Source organism: Carlito syrichta, unplaced genomic scaffold, assembly GCF_000164805.1.
Source record: "Carlito syrichta isolate Samal-C Ts95f unplaced genomic scaffold, Tarsius_syrichta-2.0.1 Scaffold301884, whole genome shotgun sequence".
In the NCBI taxonomy this organism is placed as follows: Eukaryota; Metazoa; Chordata; class Mammalia; order Primates; family Tarsiidae; genus Carlito; species Carlito syrichta.
In genome coordinates, this window is record NW_007245980.1 from 316,059 (window position 1) to 332,559 (window position 16,501).

Sequence of the window (16,501 nt, forward strand, 5' to 3'; positions counted from 1 at the left end):
TGGAGCCCAGCAGGTCGAGGCTGCGGTGGCCAGGAGCGGCCACTGCACTCCAGTCTGGGCGACAGAGTGAGACTTTGATTCAAAAAAATTTAAAAAATAAAAAATAATGCTAGCCATGTTCTAATCACTATGCTAAACACATCTGTTTTTTCTGGGTTTTTTGTCCCCCGCCCCACCAAAGTGAGTCTCACTCGGAAGCCCAGGCTGGAGTACAGTAGTATGATCTACCATCACAGCAGCCTCGACCTGCTGGGCTCAGGCAATCCTTCCACCTCAGCCTTCCAAGTAGTTGGGACCATAGGCACACATCACCACACCCAGCTAATTTTTTGATTTATTGTAGAGATGAGGTCTTGCCATGTTGCCCACTGGCCTCCAACTCTTGGGCTCAGGCAATCCTCTCGCCTTGGCCTCCCAAAGTGCTAGGATTATAAGCATGAGCCACCACGCCCATAGCTTAGTACATTTGGATTACCTTAGTTAAACTTTTGCAACAGCCCTATGCGTTAGCTGTATGTCCTCTTACACATGACAAAAACAAGGCTCAAAAGAGTCTGTTCCCTTCTCTAAGCATGCAGTTAGTGAGAGGAAAGAACTAATCCTGTAGTCTTTTCCATTCTCTCATTCAGCCTCCTGAAAGGAAGGCATTTATTACCGCTACTTGACACTGAACAACTTGCCAACTTCAGCAGTTGTTAAAGGGAAGTGCTTGGGTTTGGATCCAAATGCGATTCTAAGATCAGTGCTATTAGCTGCTATACTGACCTGAAGCAAAAGTGGCAGATTTGAGGTAAATTTAATACAAGTTGGTAAGACAATTAGATATGGAAAGTACAAGAAAGAGAAGACTCCCAGGAAATCACGCCTCATTCACTGACACACAGAACAATAGCAAGGGGGAGAGGGGGCGGGGCTTGAAAGGGGTGTTAAAAGGAGAAAGAAGATGGCGAAGCCATGTCTGGACATGCTATACCTGAGGGGCCTATGACACCTAAGCTGTCCAGGGATGGGACAGAAACCTAGACTGCAGACAGACATTTAGGAGTTTCTGAGGCCCTGGTGGTCAAACAGTAAAGCGTCTTAGGACACACACTGTTCCAGCAAAATGGCATTATGATTGGGAGTACCAAGCTCTGGAGTCAAACTATCTGTCCCGACTCCAACACTTACCGATTGCGATTGTGGACAAGTTTCTTATCTTCTCTAGTTCTGTCTCCTCAGCTTTAAGATTGGGCTTGATAAAAGAACTACTTCTTAGGATGGCCAAGTGGACCCACACAGATAATTCACGTTAAGTACTTAGCATCACACTTGGGTTCAATAAATGTCAGCTATCTCCGAGGACAAGTCCTGCACAACAGCAACACTCAAGGCTGGTAGGGAACAAAAGCAGCCACCAGAGGAATCTGAGTGGGATCTGCCAAAGACTTAAAGAGAAAAACCTGGGGAAGCTGAAATTAAGGAAGATATAGGAGATTCAAGTGAGAAAGAATAACTGACAGAGTCAAGTGCTTCAAAGAGGTCAACAAAGAAAAGGACTGCAAAGCCAAAGTGAATTGAGCACTCAGTGTCTTTTGGAAGGCAAGTTTCAGGGATGTGGTGCAGAAGCAGCAGAGAACAAGAGCTGAGAGGAGCAGCAGTGCTGATGCTTCTTCCAATAGCCTGGTTTCTGGAAGGAAAGGTATTACAGTCACAATTAGTAACGGGCAGTAATTAGAGGGATGAAACGGGGGGATTATTTTATTTTGTCTTAGATGAAAGAAAGGTTAACACGAGGAAGTAAAGGACCTGGTACAGAAGGAAAAGTTGAAAATACAGAAAGAGAGAAAAAATGCTTAGTGGACTAAGGTGTCCAATGAGTCAGAAGAAGGGATCCAGGGGACAGGTGAAAGGATTCACTGCAGGCAGGATCAGGCACCTATTCCACTGAGACAGAAAAGAAGGAAGGTGCCTTCAAAAGCAAATGTTTTTACACAGGATGGACCAGAAAATCGAGGATTCCCATCTGTTGGCCTCCTTTGACTCTAGGAAACAATCAGCACCACCATCACCATCACCACTCATGTGCAAGGCACGTGACTCAAATTTTTAGAATCATTTACGCATGGACATTGCTAGGCATTGTGCTGGGTTCTAGGGATACAACAGTGAACGATATGTATTGTTCCATTAACCTCTATGACAATTCTATGGGATAAATATTCCTATTACCCGTGAGGAATTGAGGCTCAGAGAGGATATGCAACCTATGTCTAAGGTCACATTGCAGAGCAAGAGGACCAGATCGCACTGGGTGACTCTGAAGTCCAAAGTCGTAACCATTAATCAGGTGAGGCTGTCTGCTGAGAACAAGTGGGAGGAGTCTTAGGGGACTTAAAAAGAGCAGAAAACTTTAGACTACCTGCGTAGAGACAAGCAGAAATCAAGATCATGTGTGTCAGTTGCACATGCAGGATTAGATTTCAGATGTTCTAATTCTCCTACAAATTCCCTGTCCAAGAAGTGACACTTTCATTTAAAGAGTGTACATCACCATAAAAGGAAACAGTGCTCTTATATGATAAGGGTAATATTTAGTATATTTTGAGACTACAAAGTCAAATGATGCTCTTAACCTCCTGAAATGAGAAAATCACTTGTTAACACTAGGTATCCAACAAGACCAAGATGAACATCAGACCTTTTCGAACAGTCATTGTTTTTATAGAAGCAATACTATTATTGCTTTAGGTCTTGACTAGCACCTTCCCTCCAAATACACTCCTGTGCCGCATAATGACGTTTTGGTCAATGATGAACCATATACACAACAGTGGTCCCGTAAGTCTGTAATGGAGTTGAAAAATTCCTATCATTTTGGGGCATTGCAACTGTCATGACATCACAGCACAACTCATTACCTTTAGATATGTTAAGATACACAAATACCACTTGTTACAACTGCCTACTGTATTCGACAAGGTAATTAATATGCTGTGCAGGTTTGCAGCCTAGAAGCGACAGGCCATGCCATAAAGCCTAGGAGTGTAGCAGGCTCTTCCATCTAGGTCTGTGTAAGTCACTCTATGATCACAAGATGGTGAGATTGCCTAAGAAGGCATTTCTCAGAACGTGTCCCTGCTGTTAAGTGAAGCAATGACAGCTGATCAAAGGGCTTTAATATCTATGATTTCATTGTTGTAATGTCTCGAGAGGTTGCTTTTAGATGGAGAAAACCTCATAAAGGCAAAATTATTTAACCAAAATCATACCAAGAGTGACAAAACTGGAATGAAAACTAATGACTCCCAGCTCAGGACTCTAAGACTCCTGAGCAGACATGTGTCCACTCCCAATCTTAGTCCCTTACCTTCTACAGGAAATACGTATCTACCCTGGATATAAGGACAATGAGTATATAAAAAAAACACTGCCGATTGTTAGTAAATTTTTTCCCTTAGGGAAAATTACCTCTCAAACTGAGTGGAGGCTTATCATGAAAACTGAGGGTTTTAAGAATTGCAGAAGGATCTGGTCATTCCTTTTGAATACAAGAGGCAGTCAATAAATATTAGCTAAATGCATCATTTCTTCAGTTCTCAAAAACAAAGATTTGTGAGAAGAAAGAGTAGAGAATAGAAGTGTGAGTAGGTATGTATGAGATAATTCTCAGGCCCTATGCAGATGATGTGGCTGTGTTGCAAACCATTATGGGAGCACAGAATAAGAAGCTCAGCGCACCCAAGCTTCCAGAAAAGTGACTGGCAAGACCAGAGAACTGAAGGTGTAAACACAGCAGGGATCAAATCACAGAACAGCAGCCTTCTGGGTCTGTGTGGTGTGGTTTTTAACCAGTTAATTTACATTTTAATCAAAGGGAGGAGAGGAAAATGGCCTATTTCTTTCCCATAACACCAGAAGATAATCAAGATCATGAACTGGAGCTTTAATACACAGAGAGAGAATAGCCCTGTGATTGCAGTGAGACTAGAGCAAGGTGTCATAGGAAGAAAAGACCACATACTTTTATTGAACTATTCTAAAATATGAATCCAGAAGCATGTAGGGAGATAAGGACGGCAGGGGGAAAGTGGATTTTCAGGGCCAGTCTTCCTGCATAGAAGAAGGCATGACAGACTACCAAAAAACATAAACCTCTCCAGAATGTGTTAGGAATGCACATGATAAAATCTATCAAGCACATAATGTTTGTTTCAATTCTGACAAAGCTTAAAGTGTTAACCTCTAGAAAGTCACAGAAAATGCAAAGCTTTTTATTCAACTTGGATAATAATTCTCTAAATTAAGGATTTATAACAACCTGTAGAGGTTTCTAGAAATTATTCAATATTCCTCTATTAGGGTATTTATAAATAATAAGCTTGTCAATAAAGATACATCTGTGATGAGAAAAATCAAAGAAATAAAAAGAAAAAAATCATGATTTAAATCCAAATCTCAAAATGCAGCCTAAGGAAATGTATAGATTATTCTGGTTTGAGAAAAAAATGTCACCAATAACCAGTTGCCAGTTGACCTAAACCTGGTTATATACCCAATTATAACCTCAATGGATAAGCAAGAACAATGTCTTCTCATTTATTTTTGTTTTGTTTTGAATGGAAATTGATAGATTGTGAATAGAATCTGATGTGGGAAAAAACTTAATAGCCACTTGTAAGGCTGATTAAGGATCATATGAAAAGCACTTTGCAATGTTTACACTTCAAATACCCCTCAATTGTACAACCAAGTTCATCACTGATACACTAAGAGGATAGCTAAGGAACGGCTAGATTTTCCACTCTCCTTCCCTCTTTTCTTCACAATATCTCACTGATATTCCTGACACCTAACCTCCCAACCAAAAACTTATGAACGCCAACACTCTCGTCCTTAGCACTTTACTTTGAAAAGGGTAAAATTTAGCCTTAGATATTCAAAAACTTTGCTTAGCCTCCCTATATACAGTATAATTTACCAAGAATCTGAAGCTAATCAAAAACACAGCTCTAAATCCTAAGTGAACAGCAAGGGTAAGATATGACTACAATGGAGATGTAAGAAATCAGTATTTCAAAGCAAGGGTCAAATAATAAAAGGTTTCTTTCTCCCACCTTTGTAATTCCGCAGGCCCCTATGCAATGTCTTAATTCCAGAGCCACTCCCAAACTACCACGAATCTTATGTACTCCAACGTGAAATGCAACTACACTGAGTACTTACCTGTCTTGGAAAATGTCCTGGGCAGTCACTTGTTCCTTTTTCTTGATGGCTTCAGTCAGAGGGAAAAGGGTCTTTATTTTAGAAAGAGGAGTCTGACATTTTGCTGTCACTTCAGTGGGAGGATCCAGCATATTCCAAACATGCTGCTGAATTGGAGGCAGAGGCTCCTGGGGATGTAAACCTCTGTGCAGCAGACACTAGGAAAAGGGATAAAGATTTCAAAACACAGATGGAGACATCCTATATGGCTTATCTATACCTTCTGATCAAGGATGCTCCATCTTTAGTTTAGGAGGTCTGAGTGATCGATACCATATGTAAAAACAAACAGAGCTGGCCCAGAACCACATTCATTAGCAGGACACTGGTAATGCCTACAATCAATTGTAAAAACAGATGCAATATCTTCTGTAGACTTCCTGGAACGGGGCCTCATCTTATAAAAAGAAGATATTGCTTTAACTACTTGGGGAATACACAAGACTCCCTATGACATCTAATTCCAAGTCTGACAATCTGGGATTACAACTTTCTTGTTACAATTCTTTTACCTTCCCTAATCACACTGTGCTTTCTCCTCACTTAATCTTAGAAAATGACTTGTGGTGGATGAAAGGGGAGCTGTGCTCAGTGTGTCCCAGGAAGGCATCTGTGAAAGAGATGGGAATACAGAGTTGTCCCCTAACCCCAAGAGTGCCGAGTTTGCAATTTTCTCCAAGAAGCTATCTACTTCCCTCCCCATTGCTACCATTCTTGCCCGGGCCCCATCACACCTCCTCTGGCCTATTACAGTCACCCTCTAAATGGCCTCCCAACCTGTACATCCACTGTCCAACTGTAGCTAAGTCTTCTGAGAACAAACTTCTTACCATACAAATCCTGACGCAGCCAGGCTTACTTCTCTGATCATGCCACCAGCCACTCTCCTCCTCACTCAGAACCCTCCTGGGCTGGGCTCTTCCTGTCTCACTCATGTGCCAGGCTCATCCTGCCTTCGGGCCCTGGGCTTAATGCTCCCTCCACCTCTTTGTCTTTTCAGAGACCTCAACAGAGTTGGCTCTTCTTTTTTTTTCTTATCATTCTGGTCTTTGCTCAAGTACTGTCTCCTCAGAGAGCCTTTCTTGGACACTGTATATGAAGTAGCCCTTTCACCTCATCCTACCACCCAGTCAATGCCTGTCATTTCTCTTATTTTATATTTTGCATAGCCTTTATCATTATCTAAAATTATCTTACATGTTTTTTAGTTACCTCTTTATTAGCTAGCCCTTCTCCTTGAAGGGATATTGACTTCTTTACTGCTGAATTCCAAGCACCAAAGCCAGTGCCTGGCACATAATGAGAACCTACCAAATTGAAGAAATCAAGTGCTCTTTCCCAGGCCTCTAGCAGTAGACAGGTGTCAGGACGCAGTACCAAGAGGGGGGATGCTGGGCACTGCTTCCTGACACCTCGGAATCAGGGCCAGGGCAGGTTCTCTACGCCCACAGGAGCAGAGGTCTGCACAGCAAGTCACTTCCACGCAATCACCCAGACTGCCTTTAGACTACCGAGTCAAATCTTATCTGTACTGATATCTGCTCAAAAAAGCAAATGCTCTGAAAGGCGTACAGGAAGGTCAGCAATAAGATGAGATGCCATTAAAAAAAAAACCAAACAAATAAAACTACCAGTTTGCTAACGTTCCTCTTCCTTTGATAGAGATTAATTCTAAAATTAGGTAGGAGAATAAGGGTACAACTGTTCCTACTTTTTTTTTTTGAGTCAGGGTCTCACTCTGTCGCCCAGGCTGGAGTACGGTGGCATAATCATGGCTCACCATAGCTGCCACCTCCTGGGCACAGGCAACCCTCCCTCCTTAGCCTCCCAAGCAAATAGAACTACAGGCACATGCCACCATGCCCAGCTTATTTTTTTATTTTTTGTAGAGGTGAGGTCTTGCTATATTGCCTAGGCTGGTCTCGAACTCCTGGGCTCAAGAAATCCTCCTGCCTCAGTTTCCCAAAGTGTTGGGATTATAAAGTCACCATGCCCAGTTATTCCCACTTATATTTTTATTTATTTATTTATTTTTTGAGTTGGAGTCTCACTCTGTCGCCCAGATTGGAGTGCAGTGGCCACTCCCAGCCACCGCAGCCTCAACCTGCTAGGGTCCGGCGGTCCTTCCACCTCAGCCTTCCGAGTAGCCGGAATTACAGGCGCTACCACGCCCAGCTAATTTTTTGATTTATTGTAGAGATGAGGTCTCGCCTGCCCAGGCGGGTCTCGAACCCGCGGGCTCAGGCAATCCACTCACCTCAGCCTCCCAAAGGCGGGGGATTACAGGCTGAGCCACCGAGCCCGGCTGTTATTCCCACTTTTAAACATCATACACATTAGTAAGTCGGAAGAAAAACGGGGAGCTGAATAGCTCCTGCAATTTCAAAACACTGTTTCATATCACAAAGTATATGATTTATACTATTCCATTGATTCTTTTCCTACACTGTTAAGTTTCCATTCTAAAAAACTAAAAGACACTTAAGTTTAACAGTGACTATCATCTAAGAGTTGATGTCTTATAAACACAGAAATCCTTGAGGTAGAAAGTAAGGACCAATTTCCTGTAGAAATTCCATGTGTTGCCTCCGCTAACCCCCATTTCAACCACCTACCACAACTCTTCCTTCTCCTTAGTATATTCATGTGTTTCAGAGTCTGACTCCGCTTTCCTCCTTCCTAATTACTTGACTGTCCCTTGAGCATCAATAACATCAGTCTTGTTTAATGTAAAGCAACAAAGGGAAACCAAAATGATCCCAAACCCTGTGAATCTACCCCCAACCTTCTTGTGCATAGTTCTTAATCTGCAGTGCTCTCTCTCGGTTTATTACAATGTCTCAACAGCTTAGAAAGCTCTAAAGACTTATGCAGTAATCAAATACCCAACACAGCAGACAACCTCTCACATACTCTTGAAGATTCTATCTGTGATATCAAATTGATATTTTCTGGAAAAGAGGCAGAACAACCAATGGACAGATAGTCTATTCAGCTTTCCTACTGAAAAAAAGTCCAGATTTTCAGTGTAAACTTCAGGTGATTCTTTCAAACAGGATGCTCTGAAGCCTCAAGTTCTTTCTCAGATTTTCTGAAGGTCACATTTTAGATAAATAAAGATAAGTGAGATACTTAAAAAGATTCAGTCAAGCAAAAAAATCCCAATGCATTTTTTAAAAAGTCATGAGAAAGTGACATTTTTTAGTAACTGGGAAGTTGAAATCACAGTTCTTAATCTATTTGTTTCTGTTTTAAACAACTGTTACTCCCTGATGTGATTCTTACCATTTGAAAAAAATTAAGAGAAAAAACTACAGGCTGCATGGATAGCTCAGAAGTTACTAAAATAATGACTTTAGCAACATTGTATCAATTATTTAAAAGGTGGTTTTAAACTTTACAGTTGACAAGATATTTTTCAACATTTCTTTCCAAAATTATAATTAAATTAACCTCCTACCAACAATTTGATTATATCTCACTCCTTCTCCCAGCTCATTTATTCTCAGCTACAGATATTTCATCCAAAAAGAAAAAAGAATTCTTCTTGGGTCCATGTCCTCCTATAGATTCCTCTGTCCTCTCTCTCTCTCTCCCTTCACCAGGAAACCTTCCTTGCCCAGGCATTGTAACCTGGCTTCCATCCCATTACTCACCTGATACTGGGACCCCAACATCATCAGAGACTGAACTATAAGTACCTAAAGGCCTTTGCCAAGCTCACCTTTACTTATCACTGTGCAACATCTGACTTAGGATTCTTTCCTTCCTGACACTCTTCCCTTCCCATGCCTTCCAAAATGCCAGTTTATCAAGTTCTTTCTACCTCTCCGAATTTTGTTAGAGGTGGAGGTAGGAGCATTTGGTTTTGTTTTTTAACAGCCTTTCTCAGTAAGTCTATCCCTAACTGTTCACTCAAGGTTAGGGTTCAGGGCTTTGTTCTCTATCCTTCTCACACAATGTGCTCCCCCAGGCAATCTCATCCACTTCTCTTTCTACCTCAGTATGGAGGCCTCTCAACTGATTTTGGTGCTTGGAATTCAGCAGGAAAGAAGACAAGATCTCTACCTTCAACGATGAAGGCTAGATATGTTTTTACCTGACCTCTCTTCTGGGTTCTGCATTCCTGTTTCCAACTCGGCCCGTGAGTGTGTCTATATTGGGATATTCAAGGGATATCTCAAATTTAACACTTGTGAAAATAAACGAATTACCTTTTCCATCTGCTCTTTCTATATTCTTTACCACAATTAATGGCAACACCATCCTTTCAGTCACCGAAGGTAGTGCCCTGTTATCATCAATTGCTCTTAATTGCTCAGCAACTACCATCCAATACCTCAAATTCTATCTGCTCTACCTTCTAAATGCCTTCTGAATCTATTCCTCTCCACCACTGCTTTAGCTTTAACTCAAACCTTCACATGTGCCAATGCAAGTTTCCTAACTGCTCTCCAGCCCATCTCCTAAGTCACCACTACAGCTATTTTTAAAAAGCCATGTCACTCACCTGCTTACAGAATTCTTTAATGATTCCCCACTGCCTTAAATTCCAACTACTGAGTACAGCACAAGGTTCTTCACACCTACCTGCTACTTACCTCCCCTGCTGCCTTTTCCATCACTTTCCCATGGAGAACCTATTCTCCAGTCAAGCAGAACTATCTGTGGGTCCCAGACACATCCCACATTTTTGTATGTTCTTGCTTTCACACATGCTACTTCTTTGGCATGGCATGCTCTCCTCCCATCAGGCATCCCCTCTTTTCGTTTACAATTCTGTCCAAATATTCAATTCCTCAGTGATGCCTTCCTTAAGCTACCCACTTGCAATCATTTCTTCTTCCTCTTATTCACATGTTACCCCACCATTGTTGCCAACTACTAGTCTTATCTCTCTACTCCTTTAGAAAGAATCTTTGAAAGTAGTGAGCATATAGTATCTTTAGTACATACCACACTGTTAGTACGCAATTAATATTTGTTTCTCTAAAAGGGTAGTTCAATGCATACATGCTCTAGTGAAGAAACTTCTTTATACAGATAAGCTGTATTACAAACTCTCCCTTACAAAAGGAAGCAAAGTTGGTAAGTTGTAAAACTCAAAGTTGCCAGAGCTTGCCGCTTTGAAAGATAGAAATGCCTGTGTTTACAACTTGTATCTGTTCATTATTCCAACAAACATTTACTGAAGATAAATGGAGGCCACCCCTAGATAAATCTGCCCAGTGGTAGACGTTTCTTGTTTTCTCCGAAATGAGCTCTTTGGGCAAACTTTGCTCCTCCCTCCCCCACAAATGGCACAGGACTTCAGGTCCTCAAACTAACTTGTCAAAAACACTAAAGCACTTTTTTTCTTATCAGTATTACACTTCATTACACTTAGAATGCTAGAATAAAGGCTGGGCTCGGTGGCTCAGCCTGTAATCCCATGCTTTGGGAGGCCAAGGTGACTGGACGGCCTGAGCCTGCAGGTTCGAGACCCACCTGGGCAACTTGGCAAGACCTCATCTCTACAATAAATAAAAAAAAATTAGCTAAGCATGGTAGTGCACACCTGTCATTCCAGCTATTTGGAAGGCTGAGGCGGAAGGATCACCAGAGCCCAGCAGGTCAAGGCAGCCATCGCACTTCAGTCTGGGCGACTGAGTGAGAGTCCAACTCAAAAAAAAAAAAAGAATGCTAAAATATAAACAGTCCCAGATGTATGATGGTCTGTCTTACAATTTTTCCACTTTGTAATGGTGCAAAATGATATGCAATCAATGCTATCACAGTGTTGGGCAGTGATACTGGCCCACAACTCCCAGTCAGTCATGTGATCAAGAAGGGAAACAGCCTATACTCTAGAAAGCACTGTGTTGTCAGATGGTTGTGCCCACCTCTAGGGTAATGTAAGTGTTTTGAGCACACTTACAGCAGGCTAGGCTAAGTTTTGATGTTTGGTAGTTTAGGTATATTAAATGATTTTCAACCTAGATGGATTTACAGGGATGCAACTTAATCATAAATTGAGGAGCATCAGTATTCACTGAATAAGGCCCTTACTTGTATGTTAAGCTTCATATTTCTAATTTTAGAACAAGTTTTTTTTTCACTACTTAGAATTGCAAACATTAAAAACAAGCAGTTTCTCTCAAGTAGAGGATCCCCTGAATCAGAGCAAGCTCCAATATGGACTTGAGTTAGCTGAGGATGTTTCATGAAGTTAGTCAAAAAGGACAATCCATGGTGTCTCCAACACATGCCCCCACTACCTCTCATCCCTAGAAGTGAGTCTTCCACTCCTCTGTTGGAAAGTCTACCTAAAAAAGCTGCTTGTGGTTTTTTTTCAGTTTTGGAGGTCAGAGAAGACTATAGGTTACTGCCATTAACTTCATCCAGGTCTGGAATGTTCCTTTCCCTTCAACCTTGGTCTATCCCTCCCTTTCCTTAGCATAAATCAGCTCTCTTACCAAATTCCCCAATTAACCTTACTCCAATCTTTACCTACAAATTGCTTTAGCCTACAGTTTGGAAATACTCATTTTCTATGTTTTTGGAGTTTAGTTACTTTTTAGTAATTTCATAGTAATTATGAAGTGTTCCCTTCATAGAGTGCATGGGAATACTTCTTCCCTAACAATAGTTACATTATTATTCAGTTCATATAAGCTCTCCTACTATTTTAATATAAAAATTAAAAAGTCTTCTTCACATACAATATAGGAGAAAAGCCTGAAGAAGCATACAAGAATCTGATTGGGCACAATGGCTTGTAACCATAATTCCAGCTATTCAGGAGACTGAGGTAGGAGAATCACTTGAGGCCAGGAGTTTCAGACCAGCCAGGGCAACATTATAAGACTTCGTCTCTACAAAAAAATTTTAAAATGAGACAAGTGTGGTGGTGGTGAACACTTATAGTCTCAAATACTTGAAAGGTTGAAGCAGGAGGATTGCTTGAGCCCAGGAATTGCAGGCTACAGTGAGCTATGATCACACCACTGTACTCTAGCCTGGGCAACAGAGCAAGATCTCAAGTCTGCTTTTTATTAAACCCTCTTATATTTTCTTTTCTTTTTTTTTTCCGGAGTAGGAGTCTCACTCTGTTGCCCAGGCTGGAGTTCAGTGGCACGTTCACAGTCACCACAGCCTCGACCTGCTGGGCTCAGGTGATCCCTCAGCCTCAGCCTTCCAAGTAGTTGGAATCACAGGTATGCACCACCACACCTGGCTAATTTTTTGATTTATTGTAGAGATGGGGTCTTGTCAAGTTGCCCAAGCTGGTCTTGAACCCCTGGGCTCAGGCAATCCTCTCATCTCCACCACCCAAAGTGCTGGGATTAAAGACAGGAGCCAGAGCCACTGTGCCCAACTGTATGTTTTTGTTAAACGGGTCTTCTTCCAAAAACAAAAAATTAAAATGTAAGCAAGCATTCTAACTTTTCTTTCTATGAGTAGAATATTTTTTATCTATCTTTTAAAAGTAGAAGAGGAAGTTATTATTCTCCCACGAAATAGAGCAAATACTGCCCTCAAAGGATAACGATGCTGAGTTAGGACTGGTCAATTACCAAAGCCTTTCACTTAGCTCGCTTTCATTTAAAAGAAATGTGACCAATTCATCTTTCTTCTCTTACCTGAAATAATCGCTGAAATTGAGGATTTGGAATTTTGCTGGTTGGAAACAAGTCTTCAATGGTGCCTTTCTTCTCATCTTTCTTCACCAAGCTCATGGAGTCAATCAAAGCATCAATAGCACTCAACTGCGCCTCTAAAAGATAAGCAGAAAGCAGGAAAAAAATGGTTATCTCTATTACCCTCCACTAAAGTAAATGCTTTCCATTTATAGATATTCACAGCAATATTGGCAGGTTATACAGTCCTGGTTTTGCCAAAAATATTCTCTAGTTATGCAAATATTTAAAGTGAGCCTCAGTTTTCTTATCCATGAAAAGAGCTATTTAGAGTAACTGTGTAGGTTACAGTTCTACCGTTCAGTGAACCTCTGACAAGAGAATATCATATCAAAGCAAAAGTGTTCCAGGGGAGTACAGTCATACAAAACCCAACTTCCATATGGAGATCTAAACCAAATGCTCAGTATTCAATGAGCTAATGCTTAAAAAAATCAGTAATTAGCTAAAAGAGAAATCATTAAAAAAGAAAATCCCTCTAGTAATGAAGCATAGGCTCTACAAGGATCTAATATAACTTTCAGCAGCACCTTAACAGGTAGACACCATTGGACCAGAATGAGCTGATTCCTTCTATCTCCCCAGGCAGACTCAGCTCTTTCTGTACAAAGCTTTGTGCCACAAATCACACATAATATATATGCACACCTGTGTACATGTCTTACCCTACTCCATTAAAACTCTCAAGTTCCAAGCTGGGCTCGGTGGCTCAGCCTGTAATCCCGCGCCTTTGGGAGGCTGAGGTGAGTGGATTGCCTGAGCCCGCGGGTTCGAGACCCGCCTGGGCAGCATGACCTCATCTCTACAATAAATCAAAAAATCAGCCGGGCGTGGTAGCACATGCCTGTAATTCCGGCTACTTGGAAGGCTGAGGAGGAAGGATCGCCGGAGCCCAGCAGGTCGAGGCTGCGGTGGCCAGGAGCGGCCACTGCACTCCAGTCTGGGTGACAGTTTTTTTTGACTCTAACTCAAACAAACAAAAAAAAAACCTCTCAAGTTCCTTAAGAACTGGAATATGACATTCTCTTTTATATGTCTCTCCTAAGATCTAACAGAAAGCAAGTGCTTCTCAGTAAAAATCTACCAAGTTGGCCAAGCCCAGTGGCTCATGCCTATAATCTCAGCACTTTCAAAGGTCAAGGTGGGAGGACTGCTTGACCCTAAGAGTTTAAGATCAGCCTGGGCAACACAGCAAGACCCTGTATCTACAAAAAAACTCCCACAAAACTACCAAATCTACCAAGACAACAAAAATGCCACAGTCTAAAGCAATGTAGATGGAAGGCAACTGTTTCAAAAATGCTTCTACCTAAACTACCATGTGAACTTGCACTCTGCTGGTTCATACAGCAATTCAGCTGTTTAACTGAAGCACTGTCTGCATCACTCACAGTTCCTAGGCAAAAGGTAGAAAAGAGTAAGCAGTTCCTAAAAAGTACATTATGCGTCTACTCTTTACCTTTTCGAATATCTGTTTTGTATGACTACAACAAAATAACAAAGTATTTAAATATTTATCATGAGACATTTTTTTTTCCTGCTTTTGGACTTTCCAGGGGAGGTTTTGGGCAACGGCACAGTCATCACCTTAAGCTTGCTAATACAGGGTCCACCTGGCAAAGACAGGAGTTGGTACTTATGTGTGCGAACATTCAGTGATTTTCACCTACAACTATAAGCTGGTATCAGACCAGATTACTCAGTCATTGCATAGCTCACATAAATGTCTACCTGGGAAGTACACTAGACTCATTTTTCCAATGGAGAAAACATAAACAAATATGTCAACTCACAGAAAAAATAGATCAACAGATCAAAAGAAATGCAATATTTTAGATCCTGAGTAATTTATGTTTTTAAGATAGTTTCTCAACAATGCTATCTTTTAGAAATATTCTACTCATTTAAAGTTTGGAATTATTAAGAGGTAGAGACAGAATAAAACAGTGGCAATTTCTGTACATCCAGGTCCATGCCCATCTCCACCGTTATGCAAACAAACTTATCTCTAGAAGGAAGGTAAAGATATAGGTACTAGGGACCCATATGATCCTTGACCGTTTTTTTTTTTTTTTTTGAGTTAGAGTCTCACTCTGTCGCCCAGACTGGAGTGCAATGGCCGCTCCCAGCCACCGCAGCCTCGACTTGCTGAGCTCCGGCGATCCTTCCGCCTCAGCCTTCCAAGTAGCCGGAATTACAGGCATGCGCTACCACGCCCGTCTGATTTTTTTATTTATTCAGCCTCCCAAAAGCGCGGGATTACAGGCTGAGCCACCGAGCCCGGCTGATCCTTGACCTTTTTACAGCACACTGCTCCCTAAGAATCTAACCAAAAATCACACACAGGAAGAACCCAGTTCTAAGACTCCCCTCACAATTCCCTAATCCTTCCTTGACACAAAGCATATTTAAGTTTATAAACTAAAACATCTACTCATCCCTTGTTGTTCTTTTTGGTATGTTCTCTACATTTTCCCCATTATATTTTATTACAACTGTCTTAAATGGTGGGCTCTCTGAAAACAGGACCTGTGTCTGTGATAAGCACTCTGCATCACACCCTGAAATTTGCAGCCGGTACTTAATAAACGCCTGTCTCATCAAGCCTGAAGAAACTCCTAGAAGTAAGAGATAAGTAACAATGAAACTTGGACTGCTACTGCAAACTACAAAGAAAGGGCAAAGAAAAAGATAATCTCCAACAGTGTCACTTTTATGTTCCAAGTTGAATCAGATTTTATGTAGAACACTGAAGTCACAAGTTTGATACTGCATGCTGATTTGCTTCAGCAGGGGAAAACCTTCTGCTCACAACTAGAGGTGGACATACACTACCAACAAGCTGCTACCTCAACATATGCTCTGAGTCAGAAGGGGGAACTAGACAGCATTTGGTGGGTTAGGGTTAGGGTCTCCCCACTCCTGGAAACACACCTGGTGAACCACCTTTATTGATACTGTGTATAAGTGTATGATTGAAATCCAACTAATTCTACCCTTTGAAATCCTAGCCCTGACCAATGACTGTTCCAAGAACAGTCTGTGCGTAGAGCCAATGAGGGCTCTAAGTGGAATTAGACTTACCAGTGGGAGTGTATTTCTTATTATTTTTCAAGGATGAAAACATGTATTGCCGCATGTCTTCCATGAAAGGCAGCTGCACATACACTAAACTCTAATGAGAAAGAAGGGGTAAAAGCAGAAACAACCAAATTAATGAAAAAAATCTAAAACTGGTCCCAAATGCTGTGAAAGTCGCATAGCAGAAATATTTTTTAAAAAACCAGACAGCTTAAATCTGGTATGAGAAAAGGAAAGTATTTTTACTTCCACTACTAGCTGTTCATAACTACAAAGAGTATAAAGAATATTAAGCATAAAATGCTTAAAAGAAAGACTTCCAAAGAATAACTAAAATGAAGTCGGGCTCGGTGGCTCAGCCTGTAATCCCGCACCTTTGGGAGGCTGAGGTGAATGGATTGCCCACCTGGGCAACTTGGCGAGACCTCATCTCTACAATAAACCAAAAAATTAGCCGGGCGTGGTAGCGCGCGCCTGTAGTTCCAGCTTCTCGGAAG

The 16,501-nt window shown here is 41.4% G+C and overlaps 1 protein-coding gene across 1 annotated transcript in view; it reads right to left on the reverse strand.

Moving 5' to 3' along the window:
• The window catches only part of XRCC5 (X-ray repair cross complementing 5), a 93,995-nt gene that overhangs the window by 45,091 nt on the left and 32,403 nt on the right, over positions 1-16,501 (reverse strand). Inside the window, exons 12-14 of the mRNA XM_008055557.2 lie at positions 16,008-16,098; positions 12,867-13,000; positions 5,206-5,402 (exon numbers count right to left, since the gene is read on the reverse strand). Coding sequence (XP_008053748.2) covers positions 5,206-5,402; positions 12,867-13,000; positions 16,008-16,098 — 422 coding nt within the window. The remainder of the gene's footprint in view (positions 1-5,205; positions 5,403-12,866; positions 13,001-16,007; positions 16,099-16,501) is intronic.